General features: G+C 46.0%; 1 protein-coding gene across 8 annotated transcripts in view; it reads left to right on the top strand.

Moving 5' to 3' along the window:
- Positions 1 to 22,500, top strand: part of PTK2 (protein tyrosine kinase 2) — a gene marked incomplete at its 3' end in the record, with an annotated part of 628,214 nt that overhangs the window by 153,643 nt on the left and 452,071 nt on the right. For 5 of the 8 annotated variants that reach the window (XM_082257400.1, XM_082257398.1, XM_082257396.1 and 2 more), the window contains exon 1: positions 14,509 to 14,896. The exons of 2 other annotated variants lie outside the window; for them this stretch is intronic. In XM_082257400.1, coding sequence (XP_082113526.1) covers positions 14,794 to 14,896 — 103 coding nt within the window. In that variant the 5' untranslated portion in view covers positions 14,509 to 14,793. Of the gene's footprint in view, positions 1 to 14,505; positions 14,897 to 22,500 lie in introns of those variants that run through there. One more of the 8 variants, XM_082257402.1, reaches the window with a different exon arrangement.

Below are 22,500 nucleotides of genomic sequence, written 5' to 3'. Positions count from 1 at the left end.
TTGCTGTCTTTTGACTAAAGTTGAAGGAAAATAGTGAAATTTATTCCACAGATACACAGAACTGACCGGTATATAAATACTTTTCGCTGTTTGCTATTTTACCCCACCCTAAATCCGGATAATCTTCAAATTGCAGTGGAGGGAAGCTGGAGGAGGAAGGAGGTGGTGTAATTATAGAAAAATAAAAATATTCTTGCTGCGCCTTGCCTTTTTTTGGACAATGTTTACTTTTCACATTTATATTACTTCAACATTAGTTTGCTTCTTCTCCTTCAGTGTCCTCCATCATTGTCTAGTTACGTGCTGGGATGAATTCTGGACCTGGCAAGGGGTACCTGGTTCTCTACCTGGCAAAATTTCAAAGCTTTTGGCAGGTAAAACAGTCCCTATATGCAGGGCCGGTGCTAGACTATTTTGTGCCCTATGCAAGAGCAGCTACTTGCACACCCCCCCCCAAAATAAAAAATAAGACGTCAAAATACAATAATTCTAGCACCAGAACTCCTGCGTAATGCTAAACTGATGATCTGTAGGGGCTTTGCATATGTGCGCAAATAAAACTACAAAAAACGTAAATATCTTATATTTTTTCATAGGCAGTGCTTTAAAAGCTCCTACAGGTTATGCGGGGGTTCTGATACTAGAATGATTGCTCTCACCCAGCGTGTGCGGTGATACATAACGTGTGGGGTAATCGCAGGCGCATGCATTTTTGTATATTGGGCTTTCTGATCAGGTCCGCCTGGCAGTTTTTCAGGCGGATTTGATCGGATGCTCCATTCATCCCTATGGGGCAGCGGATGTCAGCGGTGACATGTTTGATGACACCCGCTGCTATCCGATCCTGTCCGTGAAATCCAGACGGATGGAAACCCTATTTTCTATCCATCTGGAGGGTTAGATCAGATAGGATTAGGTGAAAACGGATAGGCGGTCTGAGCTCAGTGAGTGGAGATTGAGCTGTCGTCCGCCTGCTCGGCGGGGATTGGAGGATAGATCCCCCACTGAGCAAAGCGGAGTCTGTCGGGTGGAAAGCCCGTGTGAAAGGACTCTGTGTGTGTGTTTGTGTTGGGGGGCTCTAAAATTTTTTTTTATTTTTCGTGTCTCTAAGTGCCGGTTCACACTACCGTGGCACGACTTCAGGGGCGACCTGTGAAGTCACGTGCACCGCGACTTCGGCGCGACTTGCACGGACTTCATATAATGAATGTCAATGCAAGTCGCTCCGATGTCGCCCCGAAGTAGAACAGGAACTATTTTCAGGCTAACCAGTCGCCTGACAAGTCGCGGTAGTGTGAATAGACACTAAATATTTAAAACTTTTTTTATTTATTTTTTTTTTTTTTTACATGACACTTTTATTGCTATCACATGGGTGACAGGTACACTTTATTACACATTGAGGGCCATTTCACACCATAGAAACGCAGTCCAGATGCGTTCTGGAGGCTTTTTTTTCTTTTTTGCATGAGCGTTTTTGACATGCTTTTGATGCATTCCGGTGCGTTTATTGATGTGTTTTTAGCACGTTCTGGTGCATTTCTCCTTCCCTCTTTTTTTCTTCACCTTAAATGAGGACATGTGTGTTCTGGTGCGATCCGGTGTGTTTTTGATGCGTTTTACCATGCCCCAGTACAGTTCAGTGCAGAAAAAATGCAGCATGTTCTACTTTTCTTGCTGGAATGCACTGGAACTGACTGCACTGGTGTGAACTATCCCATTGAAAGCCATATAACCTACTATTCAATGCTTTTTGATGCAGAAAAAAAAACGCACTGTACCGCATGTGGTGTCAACTGGACCTCAGGGTCTATTAAACCCTGGATGTCTCCTCTGTAGTCGGCAACAGCTGATGAGACCTCTGCTGCTTCCCTGAGCACAGCTGCTGAAAGTGGCTGTAAACCCCTCCATATACCCAGTAATGGGACTCTTCTCAGGTGATGCACAAACATGAAACAAATCCTCCTAGTTGTTCCAGTTGATCTGCAGTCTTCTCTACATCCGTTCAAAGTGCTGAATTTATAAGCTTGTCTGAGAGTTCAGAGAAAAGGGGGCGGAGAGCTGAAGTTACACTCTGCATAACTCAGTAAAGGTCCTTTTCACACAGGCGCAACCGCCGACGGAGTCCGTTCTGCTCAGTGCTGAGCAGGCGGATGACAGCTCCGTTCTGCTCAGCGCTGAGCAGGCCGATGACAGCTCTGTCTCCGCTCTGTGTGCGGAGACGGAGCTGTCAGATCCCCGCTGTTCTCTATGGGGAGATCAGATGAGAACGGACCGTCTGTCCGTTCTCATCCGATCCGCCAGAGGGATGGAAAATAGCATTTCCATTTGTCCGGATTTCACTGATCGGAGAGCAGTGGGTGTCAGCACACATGTCACCACTGACATCAGCTGCCTCATACGGATGCATGGAGCATCCGATCCGGTCCGCATGAAAAACTGACAGGCAGATCGGATCGCCCGCGTGAAAGGACCCTTTGGAGAGCTGATGTGCTGATTGGAGGGAAGAGCCCCCATTCTACATAGCTCACAGGAACAGAGTTGAGGCTTTCAATCTGTCAGAGGCCCCTCCCCTGTCACCTTTTTTCTCTTGGTGTCAGGAAAACTTGTCAGAAGCGACTCATGCTGATAGCAGAGGAATCAGACCGAAATGACACACATTGCTCTTAATTGAGACAAGTACACACTATAGAGGAATATACTTTGTTAATATTTTATGTTTGCTCCCCCATAATAAAGTCAAGTGTTAGAGCACAGGGTAGGTAGTTGCATAGTTTAGAAAAAGTTCTTTAAAAAAAAAAAAAGACACAGATCTATCCAGGTCAACCATCCTGTTGAATTGGCAGCACTTGCACTTTTCACTTTTGAGGTGAAGGTCTGCTTTAAGCTACAAAGGCAGTCAGATGGCGATCCGCAGCACAAACTATACCCCATGTCACATTCAGCAGACTGTACCACTGCCAAACACAACCCCATTCCAGTGCGTGAGGCCCCGCCTCCACCGCCTTACAACCACATGCATACCACGCGGTTGCGGTGCGGTGTTGTGGGCTTTATGAAAAAAAAAACCCCACGAAATAAAACGTCAAAATGCAATAATTATAGCACCAGAACTCCTGCGTAACGATATGTCCAAACTATGGCCCTCCAGTTGTTCAGGAACTACAATTCCCATCATGCCTAGTCATGTCTGTGAATGTCGAGATTTACAATGCCTCATGGGAATTGTAGTTCCTGAACAGCTGGAGGGCCGTAGTTTGGACACCCCTGCGGGCGGCGCTAAACTGGTGATCTGTATAGGATTTATAGGATTAAAACAGGTAAAGAAGATGGGGACACAGCGCCTCCTAGATGCTTGTCAAAGGTCCTCTGAAAAGCAAGGATTGCTCTTTATAGTGCTACACAACTGTCCACAAGCCCTTAGAGTAAAAATTAGTGACAGTGATAACGTGTGACTCACAGTATGAGCGGGACATGATGTACACTTTCATATTTTTCTTGGCAATTTATTATTGTGTGTGCTGGAAGAAATGACAGCCAGTCAAACAGCTTGTTGACATTTACCGCAGCTGAAATAAATGTATTGCAAAAGAAGACAGTTGACAGCAAAGGATAAAATCCCAAGCTAACAAGCAGTTAAAGGGCCAGTCCAGCCAAAAGTGATATTGTAGTTACCCCCCCCCCCCCATTTAGTTGAGCGCGACAGGGATTATTAGGTGATTAGGTTTGCTGTGATAAGGAGCATTGAGGCCACAGCCAGGGTAGCCATCAGAAATGTTGGGGCCCCTTGCACAGCTTAGGCCTGGGCCCCACCAGGCATGACCTACAACATTTCGCAGGCCGTCCCACTGAATCCGCCCACTGGCCATCCCACCGAGTCCTTCAGTGCACCCACTTCTATTTTAACACTCTTACAACTTAATACATGAAAATGGATCCAATCCAGCAAAGAGACATCCCAATTCAGCAAATAGACGGCCTCATATATTCAGCAAAGACACATCCCAATCCAGTAAAGAGACAGCCTCATATTTTCAGCAAAGAGACATCCCAATATAGCAAAGAGACAGCCTCATATTTTCAGCAAAGACACATCCCAATATAGCAAAGAGACAGCCTCATATTTTCAGCAAAGACACATCCCAATCCAGTAAAGACGACCTCATATATTTTCAAAAAGAGACGGCCTCATATATTCAGCAAAGACACATCCCAATCCAGTAAAGAGATGACCTCATATTTTCAGCAAAGAGACAGCCTCATATTTTCAGCAATGACACATCCCAATCCAGTAAAGAGACAGCCTCATATTTTCAGCAAAGAGACATCCCAATCCAGCAAAGAGACGGCCTCATATTTTCAGCAATGACACATCCTAATCCAGTAAAGAGACAGCCTCATATTTTCAGCAAAGGGACATCCCAATCCAGTAAAGAGACAGCCTCATATTTTCAGCAAAGAGACAGCGCAATCCAGCAAAGAAACATCCCTTCAGCTGCTTTGGCTTACTCTGCAGCCGCCTTGCTTTAGCAACTGCTAGCTACTACAGCAGCAACATCTCGGTCTTGTTGGTTGGGGCCTGGGTGGCCGGGCCCCTCGGAACGCTCAGGCCCCCTACATGTGTATGGGCTGTCGCCCGCTGATGGCTGCCCTGGCCACAGCATATATACACTTCCTTCTACTGCCTGCAGGTTAAGGCTTTACGTTTGGAGGTTAGTAAAAACGGGGCTCAGCTGAACGTTTTTCTGCCCCAAACCAATAGTAAACAAGGCTTTACTGTCCATCTTGAAGTTTTGGGTGTTCTGCCCACCTTTCTACATTTCAGATCCTCTTGCTACAGTCCCATTATTTTAAAGAATCAGCAGAAAGATTGCTGGAACAGGAGATGGTGTCATGAGGGGGGGGGGGGGGGGTCAGCAATGTTGGAGGAGGGGGAAAATTTATACAAAGCATAATTTTTGTAGATTTAGTTTCCCCTTTGAATATATCAAAAGACTTTTGCTACAAAACAGAGCTAAAACATTGCGTATTCATGTTGCCCAACATTGTGGAATCGTATCCCAGGCAGAAGAGAGGGCTTTATTTCCCATGACTCTATTCAAGAAGTCCAAAGTCTTCACCTAAGGCTTGGGTGTGACGTTACAAAGCGTCCCTGTAAAGTCGCGTCACAGAGAGTTTCTGGAATGCCAAGTTTCTGATATGAAGGCTTTCATAGATTGCTTTGGCTGTAGCCCCATCACAACAGAAAGCAAACCCAAACAGAAAGTACCCATCCTGAGCGGTATAAAATTATCAACTCGCATTTTTGTAAATATTTTATTATTTCTTTTCATGTGACCACACTCAGCCCCCGTTCACATGCAAGCGATCCGAGGTCGCGATGCGAGCAGCGTGCCGCGACCTCGGAGCGGCCGCCACGGACTTCATAACATTGAATTCTATGGCGGTCGCCTCCTGGTCGCCCCAAAGAAGCTCCGGGACCCTTTTTCTAAGTCGGAGCGACTTGTGTCGCTCCTATTAGAACGGGCCCGCAGCTTCCCTATGGGAGGCGACCTGTGAGGCGACCAGGTCGCCTCACAGGTCACCTTAGTGTGAACGGGGGCTTAAGAAATGACACTTTGCTACAATGTAACTGTGTGTTGAGTTATTTTGAGGGGACAGCAAATTTCCACTGTTAGTGCCGGTTCACACTGATCCGACTTGTGAGGCGACTTGGTCGCCTGACAAGTAGCGTTCCATGCTGTGCAATGGAACCGTTCTAATCAGAGCGACTCAAGTCGCTCCGACTTAGAAAAAGGTTCCTGCACTATTTTTTTGCAAACTCGGAGCGACTTGCATTGACTTCCATTATGTGAAGTCGCAGTGCACGGGCGACTTCATTAGTCGCCCGAAGTCGGGGCGACTGAGTCGGATCAGTGTGAACCGACACTTATACAAGCTGTACACTCACTACTTTACATTGTAGCAAAGTGTAATTTCTTAAGTATTGTCACATGAAAAGATATGATAAAATATTTACACAAATGTGAGGGGTGTACTCACTTTTGGGAGATACTGTGTGTGTATATGTATGTATGTATGTGTGTGTGTGTGTGTGTGTGTGTATATATATATATATATATAATAAAATATGTATGTGTGATATAAAGATCACTTAAAAGTGCTAAAAATAGAAATTGAAAAGACAGTAAGGAAGTAAGGGGTAGAGAGAAAGGGAATGGAAGGGGAAAAGGTAACTGCATCGGGTGGGAGGGATTCATGTGTTCTGTAAATGCACTGTAAGCCCGTGTTTACACGAATTTGACATACCTGCGTGACTTCATCGCGGGTTGCATACGACTTCTTAAACAGCTGTAAACAGAAGTCAATGCAAGTCATGTTGAAGTCGCACCAGAGTAGTGCCGTGACTTGAGTCGCACCGATTAGAACAGTTCCATTGCTGTTAATGGGGCGTGACTTGTCATACGACTTTGAACTCTCAAGTCACATAAGTCGCAGTAGTGTGAACCGGGGTTAAAGCAAACATGGGGTTTATTTACTAAAACTGCATGTTGCAAAATCTGGTGCAGCTCTGTGTAGAAACCAATCAACTTCCAGGTTTTATTGTAAAATTTAAATTTTACAAGCTGAAATTAGAAGCTGATTGGCTACCATGCACAGCTGCACCAGTTACGGAATACACCAGTTTAAGTAAATCTCCCCCCAAGTCTAAATACAAGTCTTGTGTATTCCTACTTGAATCTGTGTGCTTGGTTTGTTTCCTAATGGGTCCAGAATGACCTGGGCTCTGAGGAGGTGAGTTGAATCATGCTTGGCAACAGAGTTAAGGAGGACATCTGGTGGTGAAACAGAAGTACCGTGGGGGAGATTTACGGATTAAAAGTGAAATTTGCAGTTTTTTTTTTTCCTTTCAATGAGCTCTCTGTTTTTTTATCATCCTATTTTTGGCTGGAGTTTTGCTTTACTTTACCCTTCATTCCAGGTCTAACTAGTGAAGAACCTGTTTTTCATAGGACACTGACATACAAGAAAAATGGCCTCACATGTAATAACTATCCATGGTGTTGTGCCGTTTCTGCCTCAGTTCTTGGATTCGCGTGTTGTTGTCCCCCCAGCTGTAGATCTGCAATCACTGGATGCTCTTTATTTGCTGGGAACAGAAGTTGGCTTTTAGCAGAGGATGAGTGATGTGGTCATTTGCTGCGTGGGATTGTAGGAGAATGGTTGTAGGGTATCTCCGCTCACTGGTTACATCTAGCGGCCATCGCTCTCTGAGCGTGACATTATCTGCTCCGTCCAGCACAGAGATATGTGGTGATGTGATCGTACCGCGGCGTGCTCCTTTGTCTGCTCGATGGCGCTGTGTTCACAGTGAAAGGACGATTGAGGGGGATTTTTGCCTCCCTGCATTGTGAGCTCTGATTTGTTTAATCTGCTGGCAGATTGCTTTATTTGTGTTGGTATTTAATGACACAGCAGACAGAAGCAAGAGAGGTACTCCTATGCCAGGGTGGAATATTGCACTACCCAAACATTTCTGATACTGCTTTACGTATGGCTGTGCATTGGTTTTGAACACAAAGAACTGGCACTGGTTGTGTCTTGTGCTTAATTTTTGGCATAGTAAAAAAAACAATTAACACCAACCCCGTCTTCCCTCTTGTAATCCAATTCTTAAGGCAGACCAGAGATTATGCAGTTTCTTGGTGGAAGGAAAGAAAATAGCTTGATTCCTCCATCTACACGGTCAGTGTTAATGGGGTAATCCCTCCCGCATTGCTATTGCATTGTGGCAGCAGGGTTCCTTTCCTGCCGGCAGAACACAATGGTTAGTGTGGCCGGCTATAGCCTGCGGCAATAATTATTCGGGACAAACTCATCAGGTATCACAAAAATCGATTGACTGGCAAACGACCAGGGTGCCCATACATGGATTAGAATTTGGCTTGTCCCTGCTAAACCGGTGAAGTTATCCATCCATGTATGGTCGGCTTAAAGCTCCTCTGCCCTAAACCCTTACCTAACCACCTCCCTACCCCGAATCCTAACTACACCCCCTCCCCATATCACTGAAGGGACAAGTAGGGCCAGAGCTCTTTTGGCCCTATTTCTCCTGTGGGTCATAGGAGTGCTGATTCATTTGACAGCTGTCTAAAGTCCGCTGTCAGATGACGTCACTCAGCCTCTCCAGACTCTGGAGGAATCCCAACTGTTGTCATGATCCACCCAGATGCCTGATTAGCAGCTGGCTCAGCAGCAGGTTTTCTTTTTCTCAGTTCACCTGTAACATTATTTTATTACCTATTGATCTTCCTAGTAGATCAGCTACCTTTTTCACTTCCTATAACAGCCATGCTATCCATTAAAGGTTTGTTACAGGGGTTTATCTATCTACCAATTCTATGGTGGTGCAAGGGCCAGCCGGTTTTTTATAGTAATTGAAATTCGGCACGTTCAGCAGGAACCGGGCGAATTTCAATTCATGTATGGCCCTTCCTGTTCATGTGATGTCAATCTATTGACTTCTCATGAAACAGCTCATTGGTAAATTTTTGCTCTATCCGAGCATGCATCCAGTTTGCTGCAGCGCTGATCATTTTTACAGTGGGGGAGCCTTGCTGTCAGAATAAAATGACACTGTGTGGAGGATTCCCACATCCACTGTGGATGGGGGGAATCGAGGTAGTTTTTTTTTTCCATTTAGCTGGCTGTCACCAAGGTCACCCAGCTAGTGTCTGCAAGAGTTCCCCTCAATTCCTGTTCTGGTCACCATTTTCTTTCACTTTTACTTGATCACGGTAAAAAGGCCAAATGGAGAACTTGAATCGTCCTAACTGGGACACAGACAGCAATAAAAACCCGACCCATGCTCTCCCTTAAAGCTGCAGGGAGGTTTGCATTCCGTGGCTTCGATGTTTTGCATTGTGGCGAAGCAAAAATGATTTCCATGTTATGTTTGGTGGTGGGCATTATATCATGCAAAGGCTTAGAGCAATAGTTGTCAACTTTCAACATGTGTTGGGCCTCCGCTGTGGCCCCTGACCGTTCCTTTGAATATCTTTTTTTATTTTTTTACATTTATACATAAAAAAAATAAAAGAATTGTTTTACAAAGCAGCAATCGAGATAAACATATGTATGTGTGTATATATATATATATATATATATATATATATATATATATATATATATATATATATATATATATATATATATAATGAGGTGTGATCGACCGATTATTGGCAAAGCCGATATATCGAGGGCCGATATGCAGTTTCCCCGATATATCGGAATCGGCCACCAAGGTTGCCATTATTTCGGAAAGTGCTGTACCGGAGTGATGGCTGCAGCTAGAGGCATTACCCCGGTACCGGCGTCCATAGCCGACGGACAGCTGTCTTGTAATGACAACCGATGCGGCTGAGAAGCCACTCGGCTGTCATTACAATGAGCTGGAGGGGACGCCCCCTCCCACCCCCTACTGCGGCTTGCCCGGGTCCCGGGCAACCAACCTGCACAGCCGCCGAAGACCCGATCAAAGCCGCATTCGGCTCTGAACGGTTCTCAATGCAAAAACACGGAAGTGATGTCATGACATCACTTCCGGGTTCTTGGTGTCAGATTTAAAAAAAAAATTACAGCATTCAAAACAGCCAAACTTGGCGTTTTGAATGCTTTTAAGTGCAGAGGAGGGGTTTGGGGTCTTTTAGACCCCCAGATCCCTCTACAAGAGTACTGTCCCTGTCAAGTGATAAAAATAAAAAAAATAAACTTTTTAAATGTACGAAAATATCGGCCGATACCGATGGCCTTGGCCAATATATCAGTATCGGCAACGAAAAACCGATATCGGTCGATCACCTATATATATATAATATGTATGTGTGTGTGTGTATGCACATTTAAGCTTCTAGCCCTTCATTAACCATAATGGTAGATATACCAAACTCAAAGAAAATATACATGATCTCTTACAGTATCATATGTCAAGCAGCTTCCAAACTATTAATGTGCATTTGGAAAATACATTAGCACCACTAAAAATTGAAGAACCAGGGCAACCCCAATCACCCCACAGGTATAATTTTGATTGTCATATACAAAGGTTACTCTCTGCTCCACTACCGAATTGACCACATTAAGATAGTCTAAGAGAAGCTAATAAAGATGGGGCCAGGGATATCCATGGTTCCCACAGTTTATATAATTTATTCTGTATACCCCTATTGCGATATATCTGTTCCATCAAGAGTGCAGTTTACCTGGAAGCGCCAATCTTCAAATGAAGGTGTACTAGGGGATAACCATTTTATAGTAATTGGCTTACAGGTCATAAACCATAATCTGCTAATTGGTATTAGGGTCTCAGTTAGAAATAGCTCCTCATCAAGATAACCCAATAAACAAGTCTTAGGATCTAGATAAATATGAGTATGGTAAGCTCTGTTGATTGTAAGTCACCGCCTCTCGCCAGTCTGACCAGTTTGGGGCACTTCTACAACATGTGGAGTAGGTCAGCCAGAGATTGTTGGCACCGTGGGCATTCCAGGGTATCCTCCTGCCCCACTTAAATAACTTTACCGTAGTCCAGTATGACCTGTATATAATAAGCAATTGAGATAGGCATTGTGCAGATAAGGATACAGAGGGGACCAAGTTCTCCAAGATATTTTGCCAATCATCTTATAACACCCAGGTCTGTCTCCCATCCTCTTTTACCTGGACTTTCAGAGGTCTCTTGATTCGTCATAAGTTGGCTATATAAAGGTAAAGTAAGACCTTTTTTCTCTATAGCCTCTGCCAATGAGGATGAAAGTAACATAGGTCTATCGGGGGAACCTTTTAGACTGGGCCTTTGCTGTATGCCATAGTTGTAAATATTTTAAGAAATTATGGCGAGTCAGTTAGTAAGACTCCTGTAAATCCGGAGAGGGCTGCAGAGCATTTTGAGAATAAAGCTGGGCAATATATTGAAGCCCTTGAGAACTCCAGCGCTCAAACCCGTCCATTTCTTCACAATGCCTATTTCTCCAGAATAATGAGTACTCTGATGCCCCTTCATATTTCAATATACTTTTTAATTTCCTGCCAGACTTTGATAGGTACCAGTGTTGGACTATAATGGGTATAGGCAAAAGTTCCCGATTCTAGCTGGGCCAAAAGAATAAAAGGAGAACAAGAACTCAAAAGCAGGGCCTTTATAGGATCTTCCTAATTCATTACTCCCCTAACCGGTAAAGCGTTTTGCAGTATGTAGCTATAAAATACAATCTCGGCTGAGGCATCGCCAATCCAAAGACCCCCCCCCCCCCCAGCTCGCTGAAGGGTAGAGGGTTTAATCCCGAGGCTTCTTCCCTTCCATAATAACCTTCCGAATAGTGAATCTTTTTTTTTTTTAAACCATTTAAGAGGTATCCATATGGGTGAGTTAATGGAAGACGTATAATTGAGGGGCCCAAATCCTTTCTATAAGCTTTACTCAGCCCACCTCCGATAAAGGCAGCTTAGTCCCAGCAAGACTTAGGGATTGTAAAGTCTCGTCTTTTTTTTTTTTCCCCTATAAAAATAATACCTGCTTTGTTGCAGTGGATTTGCACAGAGCAGCCAGGATCCTCCTCTTCTCGGGTCCCACTTCTGTGATCCTGGCTCCTCCCTCCTATTCAGTGCCCCCACAGCAAACAGTTTGATATGGGGGCACCCGAGCCGAGTCCCCGCTCCCTGTGTCCATTCAAACACGGAGCCCCACCCCGTCCCCACCCCATTTATCCCCTGATTGGCTAGCTGACTTTGACAGCAGTGGGAGCCAAGGGCGCCACAGCTATGTCGCAGCCAATCAGAAAGGAGAATCTCGGTCGAGTGAGACACTCGTGGACATTGCTGCATAGACAGGGACCTCAGGTAAGTGTTGGGGGGTGAGGGGTGCTGCTGCACACAGGTGTTTTTTTATCTTCATGCATAGAATGCATTAGAATAAAAAACCTTCTGGCTCTACAACACCTTTTAGTTTTAATTTAGCATTCAGGGTAGTATGTGTCCATGAAGGAATGCCCAAAATGGGAAACTGTCTGTGTTACGAGCATTTATCCCTCGATACATACTTGCCCTAAACATTAGTACCTCTTGGTGCCCTGACCAGCTGCTTCAGCTATTAGCCTCTCATAGAGTTTAATAGGCTTTCATCAGTGGGGCTGGGCAGTGCGCTTGTGCCTTCCACCCACACCTAATGCCAGGGCCTCATGCAGAAGGGCTAAATGCATGAGGCCTTACAGGGGATGGTCAGAGACTGTGGATATGTTACAAGAGACTGCTAGAGATCACGGTCATTATAGCCTCTTTGTAGATTCCAGCACTCATTAGTTGTAGAATTTGTTTGCAACAGCTAGTACTAACAGGCCACACGCAGGACACCGGGGATGTAGAGCAGGGTTCCTCCCCCAGTGACCCTTTAAACCAGACTCCTTATAAATTTAAAACCGTTTTTTCTTTGGAAAGTCTGTGCAGTTGTGGGCTTGTTGTACATTATATGTGTATAGTCATGAGTTTTCTGTGCTCCTAAAATGCTGTGAATACGGTGTATATAAAATGCTGTGTATACGGAGTGAATACGGTGTATATAAAATGCTGTGTATATGGAGTGGATACGGTGTATATAAAATGCTGTGTATATGGAGTGGATACGGTGTATATAAAATGCTGTGTATGTGGAGTGGATACGGTGTATATAAAATGCTGTGTATGGATACGGTGTATATAAAATGCTGTGTATGGATACGGTGTATATAAAATGCTGTGTATATGGAGTGGATACGGTGTATATAAAATGCTGTGTATGGATACGGTGTATATAAAATGCTGTGTATGGATACGGTGTATATAAAATGCTGTGTATATGGAGTGGATACGGTGTATATAAAATGCTGTGGATATGGTGTGTATACAGTGTATATAAAATGCTGTGTATATGGAGTGGATACGGTGTATATAAAATGCTCTGTATGGATACGGTGTATATAAAATGCTGTGTATATCTAGTGGATATGGTGTGTATACAGTGTATATAAAATGCTCTGTATATGGAGTGGATACGGTGTATATAAAATGCTGTGTATATGGAGTATATAAAATGCTGTGAATATGAAGTGGATTCGGTGTATATAAAATGCTCTGTATGGATACGGTGTATATAAAATGCTGTGTATATCTAGTGGATATGGTGTGTATACAGTGTATATAAAATGCTGTGGATACGGTGTGTATAAAATTGGATACTTTGTATTTGTAGTGAGAACTTCCTGGAAGTAGAAATGTTGCTTCTTGATGACAGCTGAGTAGTCGGTGATTTATGAATGACAGTGTGTCTGTAGTATTTCCGTACATTGTCTGCCTCTTCCTCTGTCCCTGCACAGCCCGTGGCCAGGTCCCTTATAACGCAGACTCTTGTGGGTGACCGGGTCCCTTAAAACGCAGGCTCCGGTGGCCAGGTCCCTTAAAACGCAGGCTCTGGCGGCCGGGTCCCTTAAAACGCAGGCTCTGGCGGCCGGGTCCCTTAAAACGCAGGCTCTGGCGGCCGGGTCCCTTAAAACGCAGGCTCCGGTGGCCAGGTCCCTTAAAACGCAGGCTCTGGCGGCCGGGTCCCTTAAAACGCAGGCTCTGGCGGCCGGGTCCCTTAAAACGCAGGCTCTGGCGGCCGGGTCCCTTAAAACGCAGGCTCTGGCGGCCGGGTCCCTTAAAACGCAGGCTCTGGCGGCCGGGTCCCTTAAAACGCAGGCTCTGGCGGCCGGGTCCCTTAAAACGCAGGCTCTGGCGGCCGGGTCCCTTAAAACGCAGGCTCTGGCGGCCGGGTCCCTTAAAACGCAGACTCTGGCGGCCGGGTCCCTTAAAACGCAGGCTCTGGCGGCCGGGTCCCTTAAAACGCAGGCTCTGGCGGCCGGGTCCCTTAAAACGCAGGCTCTGGCGGCCGGGTCCCTTAAAACGCAGGCTCTGGCGGCCGGGTCCCTTAAAACGCAGGCTCTGGCGGCCGGGTCCCTTAAAACGCAGGCTCTGGCGGCCGGGTCCCTTAAAACGCAGGCTCTGGCGGCCGGGTCCCTTAAAACGCAGGCTCTGGCGGCCGGGTCCCTTAAAACGCAGGCTCTGGCGGCCGGGTCCCTTAAAACGCAGGCTCTGGCGGCCGGGTCCCTTAAAACGCAGGCTCTGGCGGCCGGGTCCCTTAAAACGCAGGCTCTGGCGGCCGGGTCCCTTAAAACCCAGGCTCTGGCGGCCGGGTCCCTTAAAACACAGGCTCTGGCGGCCGGGTCCCTTAAAACACAGGCTCTGGCGGCCGGGTCCCTTAAAACACAGGCTCCGGACTGCTGTGGTGTGTAATGTGAGCCAGGTTTGTTGTGTGGTAAACAGAAAAGGCTGCAGGGTGGATTGAGATTAGCATATTAACAAGGTGTATGCTAATACCCTGCACACTCCTCCCCCCTCCTTCCCCATCACCCTCCTCCCCTCTCCCTCTCCCCTGACTGAATGGAAGCAGCAATCCCAGGCACACACAGTCACGTTACTGGCTGCATTCAGGAACAAGCATGCTACCTTCCCAGCCAGTGCTGAGGCATGAGCGGATTGTGTAATTGTAAGGTAGCCTTCATGTCTGTGCCGGATCCTGACTGCCACTCTTCCTGCATACACAACCAGAGCAGCAATGCAGTGGAGGTTCCCAATCCGTCCGGAGCTCCTACCAACCCCCGAGCACTGAAGTGGGATATCGTATGCTGTCTGCTGGATTGACATTCCCCCCCCTCCGCTGTGTGTATGTTGTTGGAACTGGCAGGCCGTCTGGGCCCAGAAAAGACAGGTGCTGTCATCTATATGGAGAAGAGCGGCTGCAGTCCCTTTCCGATATGCTGGGCTAAAGGTACTCTTCTTTCCAGACAGTAATTACAGCCTGTGCGTCTACAGATTTCACCGACGTGCTCTTTTTTTCCTTTTTTAGACGAGTTAACGCCATCCGTGCGAACCTTTAGCGCAATTTTTTTCTCACACCTGGAAAGGCAGCAGGACCCGGAGCGAAGGTTCCGACTGTGTTTGCTGAAATTGCAAAGAGACTCGATCAGGTTTATTAACCCCCTCGCTGGTCCAACCAGCTTAGGCGCAGATGTTTTTTTTTTTTAAATGTCTGATTTAGCGGTTTCGCCATCGAGGGTTAATCACCACCTTTCAGGCAGAGGTTGTCATTAAAGGATGCGTTGCATTAACCCGTTAGTATCCGTGTGGTGACCTGCAATCTGAGCAGCTCCTCAGGGATTGGTTATGGCTTTTGTTTTCTTTTTATGAAGGGTGTCCGGTTTTTGTGGGTCAGTGTCTTGCATGTTTTCAATTGTTCTATTGATAAAGTGTTGATAAAAAATTGAAAGGGAAAAAAAAGTAACAAAGGAAAGCGAGACGGGAGAGTCGGGATTGTCAGATGTGTGGTTATTGGAAAGCTGCAATTTATGGTGATCTGTCAGGCATGTAATAGGACATGTGCAGTCGCTGTCACTGCATACAGCAGGCCCTGGGTATTGTGCACTGCTCTAGGACTGGGCTGGGATTGACTGCTAATACCAGGGGCTCTGTGTGCTTCTATCACTGTTCTAGATCTTTGTGTTTCTCAACTCCGCTCCTCAGGGCGCACTAACAGGCCAGGTTTGCAAGAAAACTGAAATACATCACAGGTGAAGTCATTTGCTGCTCAGTGATTGCAGTATTCTAGTCTGCATCTCCCCAAGGTATTACTTAAAATCTGGCCTGTTAGAGCCAGTTCACACTAATCCGACTCAGTCGCCCCGACTTTGGTCGAATTTGAAGTCGCCCGTGCAGCGCGACTTCATCGCGGCTTGCAAATGACTTCTCATAATAGAAGTTAATGCAAGTCGCTCCGACTTCGCCAAAACATAGTGCAGGAACCTTTTTCTAAGTCCGAGCGACTTGAGTCGCTCTTATTAGAACGGTTCCATTGCACAGCATTGGGAGCTACAAGTCGCCTGACAAGTCGGAGTAGTGTGAACCGGCTCTTAGTGTGCCCTGAGGACCGGAGTTGAGAATCACTGTGTGTGTCATGGTCTGACATGTATGATTGTAAGCTCCGTGAGCAGGACCCTCCTATTCATTCTGTAATGAACTCTCTTCTAATTTTACTGTTGCAAACTGTTGGTACTATATAAATAATAAGGTTTGTACTTATAGATTCTTCCAAAATATTATATTTGGGCTGTCGAGGTTTATCGCGGCGGTTAAGAAATAAATAGCCCCATTAAACCTCAACTTGACCCTCAAGGGTCAGGATCCCCTGCAGTATTGGTGTGTCCGAATTTAGCAGCGAGGAAAGAGTTACATAGGCTGTAGTAGTGGATTGAGCAGACATTAATGGGTTAAACAAGCTGTAGATGACAGAACAGAATTATGCTGGCCATACACTAGCCGAAAAATCGTTTGAACATCTGTCATTTGGTCCGTCCGTTCGATTTTTATTTTGTCCAGTTATTGGGCACAAATAGAAAATTGGTTTAAACTTTTTCAGAGCTGAAAAATCTAAGGAACAGTTTGTAAAATTTTGCTGAACGAACGATGAATTGAAAGGTTAGTGTAATTCTCGCCCCAACTTTTGCACTAGGCTTTGGCCCCTTTCACACGGGCGATCCGATCCGCCTGTCAGTTTTTCAGGTGTAACGGATCAGATGCTCCATGCATCTCTATGGGGCAGTGGATGTCAGCGGTGACATGTCCTCTGACACCCGTTGCTATCTGCATCCAATCCTGTCTGTGAAATCCGGACGCATGGAAACCCTATTTTCCATCCGTCTGGAGGACCGGATCGGATGCTCCATGCATCTCTATGGGGCAGTGGATGTCAGCGGTGATATGTCCTCTTGACACCCGCTGCCTTCCGATCCGATCCTGTCCGTGAAATCCGGACGCATGCAAACCCTATTTTCCATCCGTCTGGAGGACCGGATTGGATGCTCCATGCATCTCTATGGGGCAGCGGATGTCAGCGGTTATATGTCCTCTGACACCCGCTGCCATCCGATCCTGTCCGTGAAATCCGGACGCATGCAAACCCTATTTTCCATCCGTCTGGAGGATCGGATGAGAATGGGCAGGCGGTCCGTTCTCATCCGATCTCCCCATACAGGACAGTTGGGATCTGACAGCTCCGTCTCTGCATACAGAGCAGAGACGGAGCTGTCATCCGCCTGCTCAGCGGGGATCGGCGGATCGATCCCCAGCTGAGCAGAACGGACTCCGTCGGGCCGTGTGAAAGAGACCTTATGTGACACAATGAACGACAAACTGATTAATTTATGTCCACTGAACGATTTATCGTTCAGAATTCGGTCATTACATGATGGCATGATCGTCTACTCTCATGGCCGAGTGTTTTGTTTTTCGAAAATGAGTTTGTACGATTTTTCGTATATAGTGTATGGCCAGCATAAGGCTGCATTCACACTTGAGCGTAGCGTTTTTTGCGTGATTTTTACCGTGATTTTACTGTGTTTTTTTCAGGCGTTTTTGGAGGCAGGCATTGACCTCTATCAAAAACGCTGGTAATCAGCCCAAAAAGAAGCTCATGTATTTTTTTCAGCTACAGGCGTTTTGCTTCAGGTGTTAAAAGGCTCAGATGTGAACAGGGGCCATTTAAATAAATGGGGTTTTACTTGTTGGGCGTTTTGGAACGTTTTTTTTTTTTGAGTGTTTTTGGAGCTGAAAAACGCTCAAAAAACGCCCAGGTGTGAATAGAGCCTAAGGCTGCATTCACATGTCAGCTTATAATAATTCAGAGATTTATTGCAAATCGCGGGACGCCTAGCGTTGCCCGTTGATTTGCAATAGCCCCCCAAACGCCGAGTGATGTTGCCGCGACTTACGCCCGCCGAATCGCGGCAACATCGCGCAAACAAAATCGCGGGACGCAATACGCTCCAAAAAAGTACAAGAGCTTCTTTGGAGCGTATTGCGTCCCGCGATTTTGTTTGCGCGATGTTGCCGCGATTCGGCGGGCGTAAATCGCGGCAACATCGCTCGGCGTTTGGGGGGCTATTGCAAATCAACGGGCAACGCTAGGCGTCCCGCGATTTGCAATAAATCTCTGAATCGCGGGCGGAACCGCGGCGGTTCTGCCCGCGATTATAAGCTGACATGTAAATGCAGCCTTAGTGTCTGTGGTGCAGTCATAGCTTGTTTGTGGTTCTCCGTAACTGGACAGCTGTAGATGTGCTCATTTTGCTTAACCTCCTTGCTGAATACAAATATGCAATCACTGACTTTTTTTTTTTTTTTTTAAAAGGCTTTTACACACAATAAGATTGGCCTATTATCTGACCGTTAGTATAGTGCTTTTGACAGGAGATTCTGAGTTTTCAGATGACAAAAACCTGAAGGTGCAGGCTGGAAATTTTTCATCGTAAAAGTGATCACAATGTCCGATTTTCGTTGAATTAGTACAGTTTTCGGAAAAAAAAAAAATTGTAAGAGCAAGACTACGCATGCTTGGAAACGAAAGAATACATTACAAAACAATTACATCACGAAGTTGTATTCTGTCATACGAGAATTTTCGTAAGTGGCGTAGCCTTCTTTCAATATGAGACTAAAGCCCCGTACACACATGCAGATTGTCGGTGAAAAGATTCGGCTGACGACCGGCCAATTGTAGGCTTGTTAGTATGATGCTTCCGACAGCCGACAGCGCACTTTCGGCCGAACAGAATCTGTCGTGCAAGCATTAAAATTTTTGTTGGCCAACACCAGAACGGCCGATTGTTCGCCAGTCAGTACAGAATTTGGCCGACAGACAGCAGATTTGCAAGACTGGACATGCTCAGAGAAGAAAAAACACACGGAAAGTTAACCATCACATGACATCACTTCTGCAGTCGGCTGTTGTTGGCCGACAAAATTAGTGTGCAGTCTTTTGCACTTTTCAATAGACACGACAGCCCTGGACAAAAGATGGCCGATCGTTCGGCCGACCGGTACGAGTGTATGGGGCTTTAGGGCTCTTTCACACGGGCGGTCCGATCAGATCCGCCTGTCAGTTTTTTAGGCAGATCTGATCGGACGCCCCCATTCAGCCCTATGGAGCAGCGGATGTCAGCGGTGACGTGTCCGCTGACACCCGCTGCCATCCGCATCCGATCCGGTCCGTGAAATCAGGACGGATGGAAACCCTATTTTCCATCCATCCTGGGGATCGGATGAGAGCGGACAGGCGGTCCGCTCTCATCCGATTCCCCATAGAGAGCAGCGGGGCTCTGACACCTCCCTCTCCGCACACAGTGTGGAGACGGAGCTGTCATCCGCCGGCTCAGCGGGGATCAGCGGATCGATCCCCGCTGAGCAGAGCACGGAATGCGGACTGTGTGAAAGAGCCCTAATGTGCAAAAAAAAAAAAAAAAAAAAATGGATGCTTATTGGTCCGATAATCTCATTGTGTGTACCTGGCTAAGGCCCGGTTCACACCTGAGCGTATTTCAGCTCGTAAAACTCTCATCTCTGAAGTTTCAAAACGCCCAACAAGCAAAATCCCATTCATTTCAATGGCCCCTGTTTACAAAATATGAGCGTTTTGTCGCCTGAAGCAAAATGCCTGAAGCTCAAAAAAGTACACGAGCTTCTTTTTTGGCAGATTACAGGCGTTTTTGTTAGATTTCAATGCCTGCCTCCAAACACCTGCAAAAAACGCCTTAAAAACTGCCTAAAAAATGCCTGAAAATGATACGCTCAGGTGTGAATGGAGCCTTAAAGTTGCATTGCTGTCATCCTTCTCCGTTACTTCACTGTTATGACAAGTAGCAGACAAGCATGCCCATTACACACTTCACTGGTTGCATGCTGGGTCACTGGGTTATGATGCATGGATGGGGGGATGATGAACTTGTAGCTCATACTATAAGTCAGCAGTATCTGTTCCCATATTTCTATACATTCAGAATCCGTTTCATTATTTGACACCTGTTTCGTGACCTTATGATGTCTTCGTATTAGTGTTTTATTATTGGAGCCTGGTAATAGGAGTAGTTCTTCTCTCCGGAGGATTATTTACTATTTTGTAGTAGTTTTTCTTTGTTGGAGCACCGGGGTAAAAAAAAAATCTATTTGGTAATATTCTTTATTTTAGTTAATAGTTATGAGAAAATATGTTTTGTCATAACCTGCACAATACTATGTTATGTCTGCCATAGCTTTAATGCTGACCCAATCAAATACCTAAAATAAAGTTGCCTCAGAACAGAAGAACTTTCTCTCCTTTTGCTTTTACCAGCCACTGCTGTAGGCAAGAGAAATCGCCCGCTGAGGAATCTTCAGAAGTCAGTGTTTCTAGGAGTGTTGAATTCCTCCCCCCCCGCTATGCTCAATGGTTTGATCTGCTGGTCCCTTTGTCACTGCTGTGACCTAAGGGTTGGCGGGATGAGCTACTGGGTGCAGCAGGGGGAATAGGCAATTTGTTTTTGCTACAGCAGAGCCAGCGCAGCCAGCAGAAAAGGTGTGTTTTCTAAGTTTCAGGGGCAGCTTTATTTTAAGTATTCTAGTGACAATTTTTTTATAGAGTAACTGCTAAACGAATATTTTCGTGTTCAGTGGATGCTGGAAAAAACCACCTCAACATTCTCCCCTACTTCTTATGGTTCCAGGGTTTGTACACCTGCTGTGCTCCTAATGAGGGTCTTCCGCCACCCCTATGCTGAGTTTCTGGGTCTGTACACCGGTTGTGCCCATTATGAGGGGTTCCCACCATCCCTGTGCCAAGTTCCTTGGTCTGTACACCGGTTGTGCCCATTATGAGGGTTTCTCACCATCCCTGTGCTGAGTTACCCGGTTTGTACAGCTGCTGTGCCCATTATGAGGGGTTCCCACCGTCATGTGCCGGCCAAGTTCCTGGGTCTGTATACCTGCTGTGCCCATTATGAGGGGTTCCCATGATCTCTGTGCCGATTGTCCTAGTCTGTACACCTGCTGTGCCCATTATAAGGGGTTCCCACAATCTGTGTGGAGATCCCCATTCTGTACATCTGCTGTGCCCATTATGAGGGGTTCCCACCATCCCTGTGCTGAGTTCCCAGGTCTGTACACCTGCTGTGCCCATTCTGAGAGGTTCCCCACCATCCCTGTGCTGAGTTGCCGGGTCTGTACACCTGCTTTGCCCATTGGGTTCCCACCATCCCTGTGCTGAGTTCCTCCGTCTGTACACCTGCTGTGGCCATTATGAGGGGTTCCCACCATCCCTGTGCTGAGTTCCCAGGTCTGTACACCTGCTGTGCCCATTATGAGGGGTTCCCACAATCTGTGTGGAGATCCCCAGTCTGTACACCTGCTTTGCCCATTATAATGGGTTCCCACCATCCCTGTGCTGAGTTCCTCCGTCTGTACACCTGCTGTGCCCATTGAGGGGTTCCCACCATCCCTGTGCTGAGTTCCCAGGTCTGTACACCTGCTGTGCCCATTATGAGGTGTTCCCACCATCCTGTGCCAAGTTCCCAGGTCTGTACACCCGCTGTGCCCATTATGAGGGGTTACCACCATTCCTGTGCGGAGTTCATGGGTCTGAACACTTGCTGTGCCCATTATTAGTGGTCCCACAACCCACTTCTGTATTTTATATTTATTTTATATTATAGAGAATGTTACAAGAAGAGCTAGATCACACAAGGGTGAGTATTGGAAATGTTTACTGGGAGTTCTTTTTGGGAAAATTACATAAAAGTCATTAGTCCACCGGGCTCCACCTTTAACTAAAACACCACTTTATAGTAGACTGGCCATTTGAGTATTATTCTGTTGTATGAATTTGAGGGTATCCTTTTATTTTAGGTGCTATTGTATACAGACTAGTCACTGCGTTGTATAGAGTCAGCGGCGAGGATTTCTGATTTTTGATGCTCATTAGAGGGGATTACATCCCATACACATATAGGGCCGGGGACTGCTGTCTCGCCTCTGACAATCTTCACGTTCCTGGGAATTTTAGGTCACCACCTGCTTTCAGATTAAAGGAGCAAATTTAATTAAAATGGGATTTGAAATGAGGATGTAAATGCCGATGTTGCTGGGCGAGCAGGAAGATTATGGGATGCTCTCACCGGCCATCATTGTGCTTTAACATCGAATATTCCATCCTCCTCCTTCCTATAACATTAATGTGTAATATCTCTCCAGTCATTTATATTTAATTCGGCACTAGCACGCTAATGTATATTTTTAATGTAGATGTAAGTGTTGGTATGCCAGTTTGAGTGAAAATAAATATGTAATGAGGGGGGAATGAGGTAACTGGGTTGTGTAACACCAGATGCTTCCACATTGATGATTAATGAATCTCAGGTTTGATAAATGTGCAAAAGAAAAAATGTGTTAGGCCATGCATTTATAGTATTTGTAAACCTAATTACTAAAATCCCTTATAAGGGCTCTTTCACACATGGAGTCCGTCAGGCGGACTCCGTTTTTTCTCAGCGGGGGATCGATCCGCCGATTCCC

The sequence above is a fragment of the Pelophylax lessonae genome (assembly GCF_965119305.1).
Source record: "Pelophylax lessonae genome assembly, chromosome: 5".
Lineage (NCBI taxonomy): Eukaryota > Metazoa > Chordata > Amphibia > Anura > Ranidae > Pelophylax > Pelophylax lessonae.
The sequence above is the reverse complement of the archived record's forward strand: the minus strand, read 5'-3'. Positions and strand labels throughout refer to the sequence as shown.